Source organism: Ovis canadensis, chromosome 22 (genome assembly GCF_042477335.2).
Source record: "Ovis canadensis isolate MfBH-ARS-UI-01 breed Bighorn chromosome 22, ARS-UI_OviCan_v2, whole genome shotgun sequence".
Lineage (NCBI taxonomy): Eukaryota > Metazoa > Chordata > Mammalia > Artiodactyla > Bovidae > Ovis > Ovis canadensis.
The window spans coordinates 50,801,225-50,819,742 of NC_091266.1; the positions used below are offsets into that span (position 1 = coordinate 50,801,225).

General features: G+C 41.5%; 1 protein-coding gene across 2 annotated transcripts in view; it reads left to right on the top strand.

The window, feature by feature from the left end:
* The first annotated feature begins 438 nt into the window (after positions 1-438).
* The window catches only part of ATRNL1 (attractin like 1), an 809,337-nt gene continuing 791,257 nt past the window's right edge, over positions 439-18,518 (top strand). For both annotated transcript variants that reach the window (XM_069567614.1, XM_069567615.1), the window contains exon 1: positions 439-1,340. In XM_069567614.1, coding sequence (XP_069423715.1) covers positions 1,039-1,340 — 302 coding nt within the window. In that variant the 5' untranslated portion in view covers positions 439-1,038. The remainder of the gene's footprint in view (positions 1,341-18,518) is intronic.

The following is an 18,518-nucleotide window of genomic DNA, read 5'->3' on the forward strand; positions in this document are numbered from 1 at the left end:
CTGCTGCACATGCTCAGCTCTTTGTGTGTTGTTGGAGTTTTTCTCTTTTAAGAAAAAAAGAAGAAATAGGCTGGAGGATGGGACGGAGGAAGGGGCGGGGGGAGCGCAGGGGGAAAAACGCTGCACTTTTACCACTGTAGACAGTGGCCGGGAAGGGTTTCTTTTCTGCTGAAGCTGCGAAGCCGGTCCCGCTCTGATCTTTCGTTTGCGGCGGGGTGTCGCGGGGGTGGTGCGGGGGGAGATCCGGAGGCGCGGGGGCCGGGGTGCCCGGGGCCACGAGGGGAAAGGCACCGCGGGCGCTGGGAGCCACACCTGGGGGGGCCGGTCTCCCCTCCCGCGGCGGGCCGGGAGGGGTGGGCGCGCGAGCGCGCGCGGGGGGCAGTCCCGGGTCCCTGTAGGGGCGGGGCGAGACCACGCGCAGGGCCCGGCGGGGAGGAGCGGAGGCCCGCGCGCGAGCGGGAGGTGGCCCCGCACCCTGCGGGCCCTAGAGGCAGCCCTGGCGTCTGGCTAAAGCGGCACCGGAGAGCAGATGGCTGCTGGAGGGCCGCCGAAGGCCGGCCGGGCGGGACGAGGCTGAAGCCCCGCTTCCCGAGTACCCCCTCCCGCGGTGGGCGCGCCCACCTCGGGGGGGGCTCCCGTGGCCCCCCGCCCTCCCGGGCGCGCGCGGCGGGGCGCCCAGGCTGTTGGCCCGAGCGGCGGGCGAGGCGGGGCCGCGCGCGGGGTCCCCTCCCCCTCCCGCAGGTCCCCGCTTCCGGCCCGGTCCGGGGCGCCGCGGCGGTGGGCTCGGCCTGCAGCGGACAAGGTCAGCGGACGGAGAGGCGATGCCCGAGCGCGACTGCAGGGAGCCGAGCGGAGGCGAGCGCGGCTGGGATCTGCCCGTCCGGACCGGGGAGCGGGACTGGGGCAGGCGCCGGTGAGAAGGAGGAGGAGCGGCGGCGGCGGCGGCGCGGGGTTTTCCTCTCCGGCCGGGTTTCCCCTCTGGAGCATCCCTGTCGGCGCCCGCGAGCGCAGCCCCGCCGGCCCGGGGCGTTCGGGAATATGGAGCCGGGGGGCCGGGCCCGCACTGGCCCCCCGCAGCCGGCGGCCCCGGGGCCGTGGAGGGCTCGGCCGGCAGGCGGCGGCGGCGGCGGCGGCGGGGGCGCCTCCTCCTGGCTGCTGGACGGGAACAGCTGGCTGCTGTGCTACGGCCTTATCTACCTGGCGCTCTACGCGCAGGTGTCCCAGTCCAAACCCTGCGAAAGGACCGGCTCCTGCTTCTCGGGCCGCTGTGTCAATTCCACCTGCCTCTGCGACCCGGGCTGGGTGGGCGACCAGTGCCAGCACTGCCAGGGCAGGTTCAAGTAAGTGCCTTCGCCGGACCCCGAACCTCAGCCTTGCCCCGCAGCGTCGCGGCCTCCCCCCCACCCCCGTCCCTTCTTGGTCCGGGGTCCCGGGGCTGGGAGCGGCCCCCAGCGCTGCCTTCCTCCGGGCCCCGCGCCTCGGAGATCCCGACCCTGCGCCCAGCGCCCGGCACCGACCGCCGTGGACGCGAAGCCACTCCGGGTGGTCCACCTGTCCGCTGCCCGTCTTTTTCCCTGATCGTCAAAAATTTCTCACTCAGTTACGGTGCCAAACACCATTTTGTTAGCGGACACTGTTTTTTGATAAAAAATGATGCACGTAAGTCATGAAATACTTCCGCATTGTGAAGCGTTCAAACAGTGCAGAAGTGTAAAGGTTAAAAGTTCTGGTCTGCCGGTATCTCCCTCTTCCCCAGCCTACTCCCTTCTCTAGAGGTAACCCCTGCTAACTTGTTAGTGTATTTAGTAACAGTGATCATAAGTCGAATTTATGATGACCTTACTATGTGCCAGATACTGTTCTGAGTGCCTTACATGGGTTATCTCATTTGTTCTTCAAAGAGTTCCTGAGTTACTAGGATTCCTAGGTTTTACAGAGAGAAATCGTGGTAATGAATTTAAGTAATTTGCCAAAGATTACACAGTACTGATGGCAGAATTGTGATCCAAATCAGCCAGCCTAACTCCAGAACGTTTACTTTTAGCCAGTATTACTGTGCTGAATTGTGCGAAAAGAATATTGTATTGAGAAATACGGAGTGATTTTGAGTTAGATAAAGGGATGAAATACCTGGACTTCATAATATGGTGGCGATAATAGATATTCCTAACTGGTTATTTAACTATCAGCTATTGTGTGGAAGCATCACTTCGGTTTTCTGGAAGCTTAAGGCCCTAAAGGAGCTTGCTTTACAGCAGTAAAAATACTTGTCCCCCATTGGCTCATGTGTATTGCGTCGCTGCCTGATATGAAAAGAAATGGATGAGTGTGGGGCAGCTGCAAATAAAATACTTGAGACCAATAGGGTATCCATCTGATAACTTGTACAGAACAGTCCTTAAGTAAGTCAACTTCTGTGTCATCCAGATAGTTCAGATCAAGTTTGCTGGTTGGGTTAGTGGCTCAGAAATTGCATTCTGTGGGTTACTTATTGTCATAGTGATAGCCAAAGCTAAGTGGAGTGTCTCTTGGGTTCTAAGGCAAAGATGAGAATATGGTTCCCCTTTGTTGTTGTCTAGTTGCCAAGTTGTGACCAGACTCTTTGCAAACCCATGAACTGTATATTCCACCAAGCTCCTTTTTCCATGAGATTTCCCAGGCAGGAGTACTAGAGGGGGTTGCCATTTCCTTCTCCAGGGGATCCTCCCCACCCCGGGATCAAACCTGTGCCTTCTGCATTGGCAGATGGATCCTTTACCACTGAGCCACCAGGGAAGCCGATGGTTCACTTTACCTACGTATCAAAAGAAAATTGCCTGGGAGTTTTAAACAGTGTATTTTCCTTTTTTTTTTTTTTTTAAACTTACCGGTTAAGACGAGTCCCTGAAACCTTCTTGTAAAAATGTATTTTTTAAAAGAGGACTTTTAAATTTAAGTAGATCTTACTGTTTAAGTTACAGCAAGATTTTGGAAGTGAAACCTCAGAATGAAGGTTTATGAAATTCTTTTGTAGAAGTAAGTTGAAATGTTTCCTAGCTTCGTAATTTCACAAATTAGTGTAACACTCTTGTTTTTTAAAATACTTTTAAAAATTTAGTAGAGTTACTAATTAAAAGTTTTAAAAAATGTTTCAAGACCCACAAAGATACTGTTTTGAACTGGGCTTGTTAGTAGTCTGTTTTACTTAAGTGTTCTTAAACTTTTGCTTTGATGGAAACAGCCAGCCCAGCCTCTTTACCTGGCAAGAGAGGATTTTGAACATAGAAACTGGTAGTAATTAAAAAGCCACATACATTTTTTATATCCGTTTTTACAAAGATTGCCTGATTCATATGTAATTTGGGACATTGGCCTTTGGTTGGAATTGCTCTGTTTGTCTAAAGAGGACAAAAATTGCTGCAGTCCTGAGAAGCCTCTGTCTACATTGTATAGAAGTGGAATTGTTAATCAGCTAGATCAGCAGCCTGTAACCTCACTAGCAGATATTGTCCCCGTTAGTAGGAAAGGTCACAGATCAAGTTAAAACCGGCTTAAATAATATAGAGAGATGGTTGTTGTTCATAAACAGTACATTAGCGAGTAAATGAGGAATAGTTTTTTAAAAATATAGATGTAGTTAAATAACAATAAACCCTTGACTAATCATTGAATATTCATTTCCTTGGAAGCTATTTCCTATGATTCATTGTACTCTCTTAGTAAGTACTTTTTCATTCTCTGTGGAGTACCAGCTATTAATTAGAGTAAATATAACTGGTACAACTCTTTGTGTTTTGTTATATATACTCTTAGGGTAAAGAAGTATTTAATGTTAAAGGGACAAATCAATTTAGAAGAAAAGATTTCTGCCTGGTAAAGTACCTGCTAAGCTAAGAAAGGTTTCTTTCAGAATGTTGGCTTGTTTTATCCAATATTTGAAGTAATAACACAGTGGGAAAGACTTTTAACTGGAAATTCTGACTTCATTAATTATCTTGAAAATCTTTTACTAAACTGAAGGATAGCAGCCTTACACACAGACATCAAAAATGATCAATCTTGGTAAGCAGGTGTCAAAATTAATTGGCTGGTTCCATGGTAACTTAGCTCTTTTTTTCTAGTGTAGGGATTTCACTAGGGAATGAGTATTCTTCAAATGCTACTTTAGAAGGGAAGATTGATGTTTGGGGGGAGAAATGCAGCAGCAAATATGTTATCAAAAGTGGTGCTTCAGTTCTCTTAGGATTGATTTCAGCCTTCTGTTTCCATTTGAAAAGAATAAAACTCTCAGATTATAGGCCATTCCTCAGCTAGGTAAAACAGAATGAACACCGATCTTTAGCCAAAGCTAGACTGAAAGACTTAGGACTGAGAATCAGAAAGGACAGTGCCAATTTGAAATACAGTAATCAAGGATATGATATATGCTGCTGTTGCTAAGTCGCTTTAGTCGTGTCCGACTCTGCGCGACCCCATAGACGGCAGCCCACCAGGCTCCACCATCCCTGGGATTCTCCAGGCAAGAACACTGGAGTGGGCTGCCATTTCCTTCTCCAATGGGTGAAAGTGAAAACTGAAAGTGAAGTCGCTCAATCGTGTCCAACTCTTTCCGACCCCATGGACTGCAGCCCCCCAGGCTCCTCTGTCCATGGGATTTTCCAGGCAAGAGCTATGATATATGAAATATATGCAAATTTGAATTACATTTACTTGTGCAGCATTGTATAATATTGGGCTAGAAAGCATTTTGCTACAAACTCTATTTGAATGAATAATACTCTGTTATAAGCTAGGTCTTTAGAATTATTTTTGTAGCATAGTTGAGATTTATGTTTATATAAATTTATAATTTGAGTTCATACTTGGACATTTATTTGCTTATATGACTTAGGAACCTAAGACTTCTAACTTCTCTTAGGTAAAGAAAATAGCTGAGATTAATGTTCTGAGACTGGAAAATACCTCATTATATTCTAAATATTTTATAAATTTAAATTTATTATTAAAGTATATTTATTGAATATTCCTAATCATCTATTAAATCTTGCTGTATGTTTAATGTATGCAGATTTTTTTGAACCTCTTTGATCAGTCAAATATGGATGATGAATTTCACATGTTTATGATAGAAGTAATCTATTCCTATTTTAATAGCAAAATGAAGATATACTACCAGGAGTGAGGTTACTGTTGTAAATAGGAAGCAGTAGGGTTAAATGTGTAAATATTTTTCCTAAGTAACTGCTAAAACTCCCCAATATATGTGTGTATATACACATACATCATTTGGAATCCTTTTTAATAATAATAGAGAGGCTATCAATAACTATGATGTTTAAATTGAATGCTCCCTGTCCCCAAGACTTTATTTCAAACTAAGATTCTAATATGTAATTTATATGCATGGGTTCTTTTCATGTTATTAAACTATGAAAATCACACAATGGAATTTTATAGTAATTTAAATTGAGTGTTTCTGAGATCCCCAACTGATAAGTTACTTGGAGTAGCATGGTTTTCAAGACCATGTGTCTGCATAATTTGGTTCCTTTAGCAGATGACTGACTCATTCTTCCAGCTTGCCTGCCTTTTAAAGTGCCTTCAAAGTGCCACATTGCTTTTGGACTCAGGGCATTTCACACATACTGTTACATCTCTGAGCCCTCTTTCCTGTGTGGTCTTTGCTTGACTGATTACTAAGCGTCCTTCAAATTTTAGCATATCCTAGTGTCTGAAGGAAGCTTTTCTAATTCTTCAGACTACATGACTCCTCATTATATACTCTTATAGCACTGTTTTTCCTTTGTAGCACTTTGAAAGTGAATAATTAGAGTTGAAATTTTTTTCTAAAAAATTATTTTTAAGAGCTTTATCAAGGTATAATTGACACGCAGTAAACTACAATTTAAAAAGTTTTGATGTACGTATGCCCCTCTTACACTATGATCACAGTCAAGATCCTAAAAATATTAGTCACTCTCAAAAGTTCCTTGTTGTTGTTCAGTTGCGTCCAACTCTTTGCAGCTCCATGGACGGCAGCATGCCAGGCTTCCCTGTCCATCACCATCTCCTGGAGTCTGCTCAGATTCATGTCCATTGAGTTGGTGACGTCATCCAACCATCTCATCCTCTGCCGTCCCTTTCTCCTCCTACCTCCAATCTTTCTCAGCATCAGGGTCTTTTCCAGTGAGTCGGGCTCTTCGAGTCAGGTGGCCAAAGTGTTGGAGCTTCAGCATCAGTCCTTCCAGTGAATATTCAGGGTTGATTTCCTTTTGGATTGACTTGATTTCATCTCCTTGCTGTCCAAGGGACTCTTTATAAAGAGTCTTTCCAGCACCACGGTTTGAAGTCATCAGTTCTTCCGTGCTCAGAATCCGCCTGCAATGCGGGAGACCTGGGTTCGATACCTGGGTTGGGAAGATCCCTTAGAGAAGGGAAAGGCTACCCACTCCAGTATTCTGGCCTGGAGAATTCCATGAACTATATAGTCCATAGAGTTGCAAAGAGTCAGACATGATTGAGCGACTTTCCTTTAACTTTCAATGACTAATGATGTTGAATATATTGTCATGTGTTTACTTGCCATCTGTAGTTTCATTTGGTGAGGTGTCTGTTCAGATCTTTTGCACATTTTAAAAATTGTTTTTTTCTTAATATTGATTTTTATAAGTTCTTTACATATTATGCATACTATTTCCTTATAAGATACGTCATTTGCAAATATTTTCTTGCATGTTGGGGCTTATCTTTTCATTCTCTTAACAGTTTTCAATGGATGGAAGTTTTAAATTTAATGAATTACAGCTTCTCAAGTTTTTCCTTTTATGGATTTTGTTTTTGTGTGTGTGTGTTAGTATCTAAGAAACCTTTGCCTAAATGAAAGATTTTCTTTAATTCTTTTTTTTTGTTAGAATTTTTGTAGGTTTATGCTTTGCATTTAAGTTGAGTCCGTTTTGATTTACTTCTGCATTTAGTTTCTGCTGTACAGTAAAATGAATCAGCTATATGTGTATATATATCCCCTCTTTTTCTGATTTCCTCCCATTTAGATAACCACAGAGCATTGAGTAGAGTTCCCTGTGTTATATAGTAGGTTCTCATTAATTGTCTATTTTATACACGGTATCAAAGTGTATATGCTGCTGCTGCTGCTGCTAAGTTGCTTCAGTCGTGTCCGACTCTGCGACCCCAGAGATGGCAGCCCACCAGGCTCCCCCGTCCCTAGGATTCTCCAGGCAAGAACACTGGAGTTGGTTGTCATTTCCTTCTCCAATGCATGAAAGTGAAAAGTGAAAGAGAACTCGCTCAGTCGTATCCGACTCTTCGCAACCCCATGGACTGTAGCCCACCAGGCTTCTCCGTCCGTGGGATTTTCCAGGCAGGAGAACTGGAGTGGGTTGCCATTTCCTTCTCCTCAAAGTGTATATGTGTCAACCCTAATCTCCCAATTCATTTTACACCCTCCCTCCATTTTTGTATTTTGATTTTGTATCCTTAAATCTTGCTAAAATTATTTGTTTGTAGTAGTAGTAGTTTTTGTAGATTCCTTATGATTTTCTACAAACTTGATTATGTTGTCTGCAAATAAAGATACTTTAAGCCCTTTCTCTGCAATCTGGATGCCTTTCATTTCTTTTCGTTGCCTTATTTCTCTGGCTAGAACCTCCATTATAGTGATATATACAGGTGATAAGGAGTAGTTGACTGTGTCTTGTTCCTGATTTAAGGGGAAAATATTCAGTCTTTAACCGTTAAATATGATAGTATGTGTAAGTTTCTTGTAAATCCCTTTTATCACATTGAGGAAGTTCCCTTCTATTCTTAGTTTTCTGAGAGTTTTTATTGGAATTGAGTTGAGATTGGAATCTGCATCTATTGAGATGATAATTTTTCACTTTAAGCTTAACATGAATTATATTGCTTAATTTTTGAATATTAAACCAGCCTTCCATTCCTGGGATGAACCTCATCAGAAATGATATATTTTTCTTTTTATGTATTCTTTGGATTTGATTTATTAAAATTTTAAAAGAATTTTTGTGTATATGTTTAGGAAGGATATTGTTTTGTTCTTTTCTTGTAGTAACTTTGTCTGGTTTCAGAGTCAGGGTAATGCTGGCCTCATAGAATGAGCTGGGACCTTCCTGTTCAATATGCCAGGAAAGTTTGTGTAGAACTGACATTATTTCTTCATTACATGTTTGGTAGGATTCACCAGTGAAGCCCTCAAGAACTTGGAGTTAATTCTTTAAGTTTGAATTTAATTTATTTAATATAAACTCAGTTCATCTAATAGTTAGAGCTAGAAGTTCAATTTATTTAATATGTATAAGGCTGTATGAATATCACTTAAACTTATTGTCTAGAGTATTGTTCACTTTGGTAAATATTCCTTGTGCATGTGAAAAGAGTGTGTATTGTGCTATTGATGGGGGAGTGTTCTGTAAATTTCAATTAGGTCAAGTTGGTTGATAGTTTTGTTCAAGATTTCTAAAACTTCTCTGATTTTCTATTTCTGTCAGTTATTGAGAAGGCATATTGAAATCTTCAATTATAACTTTGTAATTATCTATTTCTCTGTAGTCATATCTTATATCCTATTGGTAGATTGATCCCCTTTTCATTATGGAGTGAGCATTTGTTGAAGAGGCTATCCTGTTTTCATGGATGTTTTGCTCCATTGAAAATTAGTTGGTCATCGCTATATCTGTTTCTTGATTCTGTTCTGTTCCATTGATCCATGTGTCTGTCGTTCTGTGGATGCCTTTTTTGACTGTTGAATCTTTATAGTAAGTCTTGAAGTTAGATAGTGAGATTTCTTCAACTGTTTTTATTTTTGAAAATTAATTTGTTTATTCTAGTTCATTTGCTTTTTCCAAATAATTTTAGAGTCAGTTTGTCAATTTCTTAAAAAGCTGGAATTTTGATTGAGATTGTGTTGATTCAAGAGATCATTTTGGGTAGTATTGACATCTAGATAATAGTGAGTTTTCCAGTCTTTCAACAGGTATATTTCTTCATTTTCTTTAGATTTTCATTGATTTCTTTTCAGATACAGATCGTGAACATGTTTTGTTAGATTTGTACCCAAGTAGTTTGTATTCTTTGATGCTATTATAATTGATAGTGTTTCTTTTAATTTCAGTTTCCAGTTCTTCATTATGTATAAATAACAATTGATTTTTGTATGTTGACCTAGTTTTCTGCAGTGTTGCTAAACTCAGTTTCAGTAGCTACAGTCATACCTGTTTTACTTCTTCCTTTTCCCTTATATCCCCTGTTTTTCTTCTTGTTCTGGTGCACTAGCTAGGATCTTCAACCTGATGTTGAATAAGAGAAGAGTGGATATCCTTGCGTTGTTTCCAATCTTAGGTGAAAAACATTCAGTCTTTAAACATCTTTAAACATGAAGTATCATGTTAGCTGCAGGCTTTTTTTTTTTTTTTAAATAAATGCCCTTTATTAGGTTGAAGAAATTCTCTGCTGTTCCTAATTTTGAGAGTTGATCATTATGTGATAACAGAAAATGTATATTGATCTGACCCTGGTTCCTGGCATAGAGTTCTTAAAACCCTTATAATTTCCTAAGTGATAAGAGTACTAGAAGCATCTCGTGTTCTAATGTTGTTTTTTTTAACCTTTGTTCCTAACACAGAGCTCCTGAAACCCTTGTAATTTCCCTGGTGATCGCACTGTGTTTTGTTCAGTGAGGTGACACGGTGGGCTCTTGGTTGGCTCCTGGATAACGGCTAGTTACCAGAAAGACCAAGTCATGGTTTGAAGCTTGGACTCTTCAGCTCTATCCCACATTCTCTTGAGAAGGGAGAATGGCTGAAAACAGAGATAATGATCTATGATGTCTACATGGTCAGTTCAGTTCAGTTCAGTCGCTCAGTCGTGTCTGACTCTGCGACCCCATGAATTGCAGCATGCCAGGCCTCCCTGTCCATCACCAGCTCCCGGAGTTCACTCAGACTCAAGTCCATCCAGTCCATGATGCCATCCAGCCATCTCATCCTTGGTCGTCACTTTAACCTCCTGCCCCCAATCCCTCCCAGCATCAGAGTCTTTTCCAATGAGTCAGGTGGCCAAAGTACTGGAGCTTCAGCTTTAGTATCATTCCTTCCAAAGAAATCCCAGGGTTGATCTCCTTCAGAATGGACTGGTTGGATCTCCTTGCAGTCCAAGGGACTCTCAAGAGTCTTCTCCAACACCACAGTTCAAAAGCATCAGCACTCAGCCTTCTTCACAGTCCAATTCTCACATCCATACATGACCACAGGAAAAACCATAGCCTTGACTAGATGGACCTTAGTCGGCAAAGTAATGTCTCTGTTTTTGAAAAATACTATCTAGTTTGGTCATAACTTTTCTTCCAAGGAGTAAGTGTCTTTTAATTTCATGGCTGCAATCACCATCTGCAGTGATTTTGGAGCCCCCCAAAATAAAGTCTGACACTGTTTCCACTGTTTACCCATCTATTTCCCATGAAGTGATGGGACCAGATGCCATGATTTTCGTTTTCTGACTGTTGAGCTTTAAGCCAACTCTTTTGCTCTCCTCTTTCACTTTCATCAAGAGGCTTTTTAGCTCCTCTTCACTTTCTGCCATAAGGGTGGTGTCATCTGCATATCTGAGGTTATTGATATTTCTCCCAGCAATCTTGATTTCAGCTTGTGCTTCTTCCAGCCCAGCGTTTCTCATGATGTACTCTGCATATAAGTTAAATAAGCAGAGTGACAATAGACAGCCTTGACGTACTCCTTTTCCTATTTGGAACCAGTCTGTTGTTCCATGTCCAGTTCTAACTGTTGTTTCCTGATCTGCATACAGATTTCTCAAGAGGCAGGTTAGGTGGCCTGGTATTCCCATCTCTCTCAGAATCTTCCACAGTTTCTTGTGATGCACACAGTTAAAGGCTTTGGCATAGTCAGTAAAGCAGAAATAGATGTTTTTCTGGAACTCTCTTGCTTTTTCCATGATCAGCGGATGTTGGCAATTTGATCTCTGGTTCCTCTGCCTTTTCTAAAACCAGCTTGAACATCAGGGAGTTTACGGTTCATGTATTGCTGAAGCCTGGCTTGGAGAATTTTGAGCATTACTTTACTAGCATGTGAGATGAGTGCAATTGTGTGGTAGTTTGAGCAGTCTTTGGCATTGCCTTTCTTTGGAATTGGAATGAAAACTGACCTTTTCCAGTCCTGTGGCCACTGCTGAGTTTTCCACATTTGCTGGCATATTGAGTGCAGCACTTTCACAGCATCATCTTTCAGGATTTGAAATAGCTCAACTGGAATTCCATCACCTCCACTAGCTTTGTTCGTAGTGATGCTTTCTAAGGCCCACTTGACTTCACATTCCAAGATGTCTGGCTCTAGATTAGTGATCACATCATCATGATTATCTTGGTCATGAAGATCTTTTTTGTACAGTTCTTCTGTGTATTCTTGCCACCTCTTCTTAATATCTTCTGCTTCTGTTAGGTCCAGACCATTTCTGTCCTTTATCGAGCCCATCTTGGCATGAAATGTTCCCTTGGTATCTCTAATTTTCTTGAAAAGATCTCTAGCCTTTCCCATTCTGTTCTTTTCCTCTATTTCTTTGCATTGATCGCTGAAGAAGGCTTTCTTATCTCTCCTTGCTATTTTTTGGAACTCTGCATTCAGATGCTTATATCTTTCCTTTTTTCCTTTGCTTTTTGCTTCTCTTCTTTTCACGGCTATTTGTAAGGCCTCCTGAGACAGCCATTTTGCTTTTTTGCATTTCTTTTCCATGGTCAACCTCCATAAATCCCCAAAGTTTGGTGTTTGGAGAGCTTCTTGGTTGATGAACACTTGGAGGTGCTGGGAGAATGATGTGCCTGGGCAGGGCAGGGAAATTCTGAACCCCATTACCCATATGTTATCCTATGTAGCTCTTCCATCTGGCTGTTCCTGTATCATATACTTTTATAATAAACCAGTGATCTAGTAAATAAAATGTTTGAGTTCTGTGAGCCTCTGTAGCAAGCTGATCCAATACAAGGAGCGGGTGTTTGGATCCCCCGGCCTATGGCTAGTTGGTCAGAAGCCTAGGTGTTAAATGGGATTGCAGTTGGTGTCAGAGTTGAGGGAGGAGCTTTATAGGACTGAACCCTTAACCTGTGGAACCTGATGCTGTCTCCTGTTGAACTCCAGAATTGAGTTGAATTCTGGGACACCCTTCTGGTGTCTGTGAGTTCCTTGGTTATTGTCTTTGTTCAGTCGCTAAGTCATATCTGACTCTTTGCAACCCCATGGACTGCAGCACCCCAGGCTTCCCTGTCCCTCACCATCTCCTGGAGTTTGCCCAAGTTCATGTCCATTGCTTCGGTGATGCCATCCCATCATCTCACCCTCTGTTGCCTTCTTCTCCTTCTGCCTTCAGTTATTCCCAGTGTCAGGGTCTTTTCCAACGAGTTGGCTGTTTCCATCAGGTGGCGAAAGTATTGGAGCTTCAGCCGAATTCCTTGGTAATGGGGGAGATACTGCCCTACATTTGGTGACCAAAGTGAAGGTGGTGTGAGTAGAAATGAAGACTTAGGGGGAACAATACACTGTGGGGCAGAGCTGGATTTTTTTCTACACAGGAGGAGAGGAACTGAGAGTTTTTCCATTTACAGTCATGGCTGGGAGGGATTGGGGGCAGGAGGAGAAGGGGACGACAGAGGATGAGATGGCTAGATGGCATCACCGACTCGATGGACGTGAGTCTGAGTGAACTTTGGGAGTTGGTGATGGACAGGGAGGCCTGGTGTGCTGCAATTCATGGGGTTGCAAAGAGTCAGACACCACTGAGCGACTGAACTAACTAATGGGTATTGAATTTTGTCGCATGACTTTTTCTACATCTGTTGTGATAGTCATTTGATTTTTCTTCTTTTGAGTGTTAATATTGGTGAATTAAATTGACTAATTTTCAAATGTTTAATCAACCTTGCATTCCTGGGGTAAACTCCTTGGTTTACACTTTTTATAAAGAAAGGCAATGCCAAAGAATGTGCAAACTACTGCACAGTTGCACTCATCTCACATGCTAGTAAAGTAATGCTCAAAATTCTCCAAGCCAGGCTTCAGCAATACATGAACCGTAAACTCCCTGATGTTCAAGCTGGTTTTAGAAAAGGCAGAGGAACCAGAGATCAAATTGCCAACATCCGCTGGATCATGGAAAAAGCATGAGAGTTCCAGAAAAACATCTATTTCTGCTTTACTGACTATGCCAAAGCCTTTGACTGTGTGCATCACAAGAAACTGTGGAAGATTCTGAGAGAGATGGGAATACCAGACCACCTGACCTGCCTCTTGAGAAACCTGTATGCAGGTCAAGAAGCAACAGTTAGAACTGGACATGGAACAACAGACTGGTTCCAAATAGGAAAAGGAGTACGTCAAGGCTGTCTATTGTCACTCTGCTTATTTAACTTATATGCAGAGTACATCATGAGAAACGCTGGGCTGGAAGAAGCACAAGCTGAAATCAAGATTGCTGGGAGAAATATCAGTAACCTCAGATATGCAGATGACACCACCCTTATGGCAGAAAGTGAAGAGGAGCTAAAAAGCCTCTTGATGAAAGTGAAAGTGGAGAGTGAAAAAGTTGGCTTAAAGCTCAACATTCAGAAAACAAAGATCATGGCATCTGGTCCCATCACTTCATGGGAAATAGATGGGTAAACAGTGGAAACAGTGTCAGACTTTATTTTGGGGGGCTCCAAAATCACTGCAGATGATGCAGATGGTGCAGAAGTTATGACCAACCTAGATGGAATATTCAAAAGCAGAGACATTACTTTGCCAACAAAGGTCCGTCTAGTCAAGGCTATGGTTTTTCCTGTGGTCACGTATGGATGTGAGAGTTGGACTGTGAAGAAGGCTGAGCGCTGAAGAATTGATGCTTTTGAACTGTGGTGTTGAAGAAGACTCTTGAGAGTCCCTTGGACTGCAGGGAGATCCAACCAGTCCATTGTAAAGGAGATCAGTCCTGGGTATTCATTGGAAGGACTGATGCTAAAGCTGAAACTCCAATACTTTGGCCACCTCATGCGAAGAGTTGACCCATTGGAAAAGACCCTGAAGCTGGAAGCATTGGGGGCAGAAGGAGAGGGGGACGACAGAGGATGAGATGTCTGGATAGCATCACCGACTCGTTGGACACGATTTTGGGTGAACTCCGGGAGCTGGTGATGGACAGGGAGGCCTGGCGTGCTGCAATTCATGGGGTCGCAAAGAGTCGGACATGACTGAGTGACTAAACTGAACACTTTTTATATATTGCTGGATTTAATTTGATAATATTTTGTTGAGGATTTTTGCTTATGTGTTGATGAGAGAGATTGGTCTGTAATTTTCTTGTAACATCTTTGATTTCCTTATCATGGTACAATGCTAACCTTATAAAGTGAGTTAGAAATTGCTTTTTCTTATGTTTTCTGGAATAATGTATGTAGAATTGGTATTACTTTTTTCACAAATGTTTGACAGATTCATCAGTGATGCCATCTGGGCTTGTAATTTCTTTGTGGAAGGCTTACAGCTGTGAACTCAATTTCTTTTACAGGTGCAGGGATATTCATTTTATCTATTTCTTAAGTGAGTTTTGGCATATTGTACCTTAACAAAAATGAGTCCATTTCATCTAAGTTTTCAAATTTATGGACATAAAGTTCATAATATTTCCTTATCCTTTTAAAGTGTGTGGGGTTTTTAATATTTCTTCTTCAATTTTTGATATTGGTAGTTTATGTTTTTTTCCCTTCTTTTTTCCTGCTTCGAATGGCTGGACGTTTATTAATGTTGTCAGTCTTTTCAAAGAATATGTGTTTGGTTTCATTGATTCCTGATGTTTGTTTTTCTGTTTTCAGCTTCATTGCTTGCTGCTTCCTTTTTTTTTTTTGTTATTTTTAAACCTAGGCCCACAATAGTGAAAACCCCAAATCTTAAACTCTGGATTACCAGGGAATTCCTTGCTTCCTTTGGTTTTAATTTGCTTTTCTTAAGATGAAAAGCTTTGGTCATTAATTTGAGATATTTCTTCCTTTCAAGAAGAGTATTTGAATGCTATACATGTTCTTCTAAGCACTGCTTTAGCTGAATCTCGTATATTGTGATATGCAGTACTTTGATTTTATTCAGTGTCATTAAACTAAGTTATAGTTTACCTTGAGACGTTCTCTTTGGCTTATGTAGAAGTGTTTTGTTTAATTTCCAAATATTTGGGAATTTACAAGATCTTTTTCTCTTATTTATTTTTAGTTTAATCCTACTATGTTAAAAAAAATGTACCTTGTATGATTCCAGTTTTCATAAATTTGTTAAGACTTGTTTTTGGACTTAATATGGTCTGTTGTGGTGAATGTTGCATGTGCAGGTGAAACAATGTACGTTTTGTTGTTGATTGGAGTCTTTTACAGAAAAGTCAAGATGGTCGAGTTGGTTGTTTAAATTGTTCAGCTCTTTCATATCCCTAATGATACTCTGTCCACTTGTTCTGTTGATTACTTAAAGAGGAGTGTTGAAATTTCCAACTTTATTTATGGATTTATCTGTTTGTTTCCTTTCCTTTCTGTCTGTTTTGCTTCTTGTATTTTGAAGCTTTTTTGGTAGACACATACACGATTAGAATTGTTATGTCTTTTTGGTGAACTGACCCATTCATCATTATATAATTTCCTGTTTTTCTTTGGTAATTGTTTTTACTTTGAAGTCTACTTTGACCTTAAGAGCCACAGTAGTTTTGCTTATTGTTTGCTTTATGTATCTTTTTTGATTTGGAAAGAATAATGTGTGTTTTTATGTATGTGGTTGTGTTGTTTAGTTGTTAAGTTGTGTCCAACTTTTTGTGACCCCATGGACTGTGGCCCACCAGGCTCCTTCTATCCGTGGGCTTTTCCAGGCAAGAATAATGGGGTGGGTTGCTATTTCCTTTTCCAGGAGATCTTCCTGACCTAAGTATATGTATGTATGCATATGTAAATATATATATATAATCCAGTCTGATAATCTCTGTCTTTATATTGGTCTGTTGAGGCTGTTTACATTAATGTATCCAGATATCTTTTAGCATTCTATTTAAATTTTCCATTGTCCCTTTGGGTGTTTGTCTTTGTATTATTTTCTAGTGGTTATGCTAGTGTGTTACTGATTACAATATGCATAGGTAGCTTTTTATAGTGTATTCAGAGTTAATATTTATATTACTTTAGGAGAATTAAGAAATTTTGGGATCACATAGGTCCATTTATCCTCATCCACTGACCTTTGTTATAATTGTCATATATATATATATATATATATATATGCTCAGTCATGTCCAACTCTTTGCAGTCCTGTGGATGGTGGCCTTCCAGGCTCCTCTGTCCATGGGATGTCCCAGGCAAGAATACTGCAGTGGGTGTATATATGCAGATATATCTCACATCTACATGTATGGCATATCCCATCAGATAAAGGTATAAATTTTGCTTTAAAAAATCATATATATTTTAAAGAATCCAAGAAGGGGAAAACAGTCTTTATATATTTTCTCGTATATCTGCTCTTTCTTTTGGTCTTTATTTCTCAAGATATAAATTTCCTGCTAGGGTCATTTCCCTTTTGTTTGAATTGCTTCCTTTTGCTTTTCTTTTGAGCAGAACTGCTGCTAATGGACTATCTTAGTTTTCCTTGTTCTGAAAGTGAAAGTGAAAGTTGCTCCATTGTGTCTGACTCTTTGTGACCCCATGTACAGTGCATGGAATTCAGGTGAGAATACTGGAGTGGGTAACCTTTCCCTTCTTCAGGGTATCGTCCCAACCCAGGGATCGAGCCCAGGTCTCCCACATTGCAGGCAGATTCTTTACCAGCTGAGTCACAAGGGAAGCCCAGGAATACTGGAGTGGTAGTCTGTTCTGCGAATATCTTTATTTTGCCTTGTTTACTGAAGGATATTTTTCCCAAGTACACAATTCTGGGTTGACAGTTCTTTTCTCTCAGTGTTTTAAAGATGTTGCTTGACTGTCTTCTAGGTTTCATGGTTTCTGATGAGAAGTCTGCAGTCATTCTGTTCTAATTGTTTTCCCCCTGTATGTCCAGTTCCATTTTTCCTACTTACTTTTAAGCTTTTTATACATCTTCTGTTTTTAGCAGTTCAGATTCTGATGTATCTGGGTGTAGCTTTCTTTGAATTTACCCTGGTTAGGGTTTGCTGAGCATCTTGAATTTATATTTCTGTCTTTCACTAAATACAAGGATTTTTTTTTAAAAGCATTATTTCTTGAAAGATATTTTTCTACACCAGTCTTTTGCCCTTCTCTTTCTGGGACTTAAGTGATACTAATATTAAACTTTAGTACCACGAATCCTTGAGGCTCTGTTCTTTTTTTTTCTTTCTTTAGATTGTATAATTTCTATCATCAGCTTCACTGACTGTTGCCTCTGTAGTCACTCTGCTTTTGAACCCATCTAGTCATTTTAAAATTTAAGATATATTTTCCAGTCTTAACGTTTCTGTTGTGTTCTTTTTTATGAATTGTTTTTTTCTGTTAAAAATTTTTCTTCCCATTTCATTTAAGTGCCTTTACCTCATGGAGTCCAGTTATAATAGCTAACATCTTTGATGATTCCAATTTCTGGATTTTCTCAGGATTGATATCTGTTGATTTTCTCTTCCATTGAGAATTTGTCACATGGTCCTAGTTCTGTGGATGTTGAGTGGTTTTGGATGTCTTCTGGATGGTATGTAGGTTCTGGTCCTGGAGAATACTGATTTATTTAGTTATTTGATGATGGTGGTCATGTGCTCAGTCATGTCCAACTCTCTTCAACACTGGATGGTGGCCCGCCAGGCTCCTCTGTCCATGGGATGTCCCAGGCAAGAATACTGAAGTGGCTTACCATTTCTTCCTCCAGGGGATCTTCCTGACCCAGGGGTGAAACCTGCATCTCCTGCCTTGGTAGGCAGAATCTTTACCACTGAGCCACCTGAAAAGCCCTGTCTGTTTATTTGTATTTATATAGTAGGGCAACCCACCAGTTAGATACAAGTAGCAAATTCTCTCCGAGAAGGCAATGGCACCCCACTCCAGTACTCTTGCCTGGAAAATCCCATGGATGGAGGAGCCTGGTAGGCTGTAGTCCATTGGGTTGCTAAGAGTCGGACTCGACTGGGTGACTTCACTTTCACTTTTCAGTTTCATGCATTGGAGAAGGAAATGGCAATCCACTCCAGTGTTCTTGCCTGGAGAATCCCAGGGACAGGGGAGCCTGGTGGGCTGCCGTCTATGGGGGTCACACAGAGTCGGACACGACTGAAGTGACTTAGCAGCAGCAGCAGCAGCAGCAAATTCTGTATCGTACTTTCGGAGGCCAGTGGTTCTAATCTTAGTTCTGTTTTCAAAGCCTTTTGATCTGAATGCACACATGCGACTCAGGGATTACTCTGAAACTTTGCAATATTTTAAATTTTATATCAGTTCTCAAAGCCTCTGTTAAGCTGCTTTTGGGTCTGTCCCACACATTAGCAGTTCAGATTGAGCCTGAGTC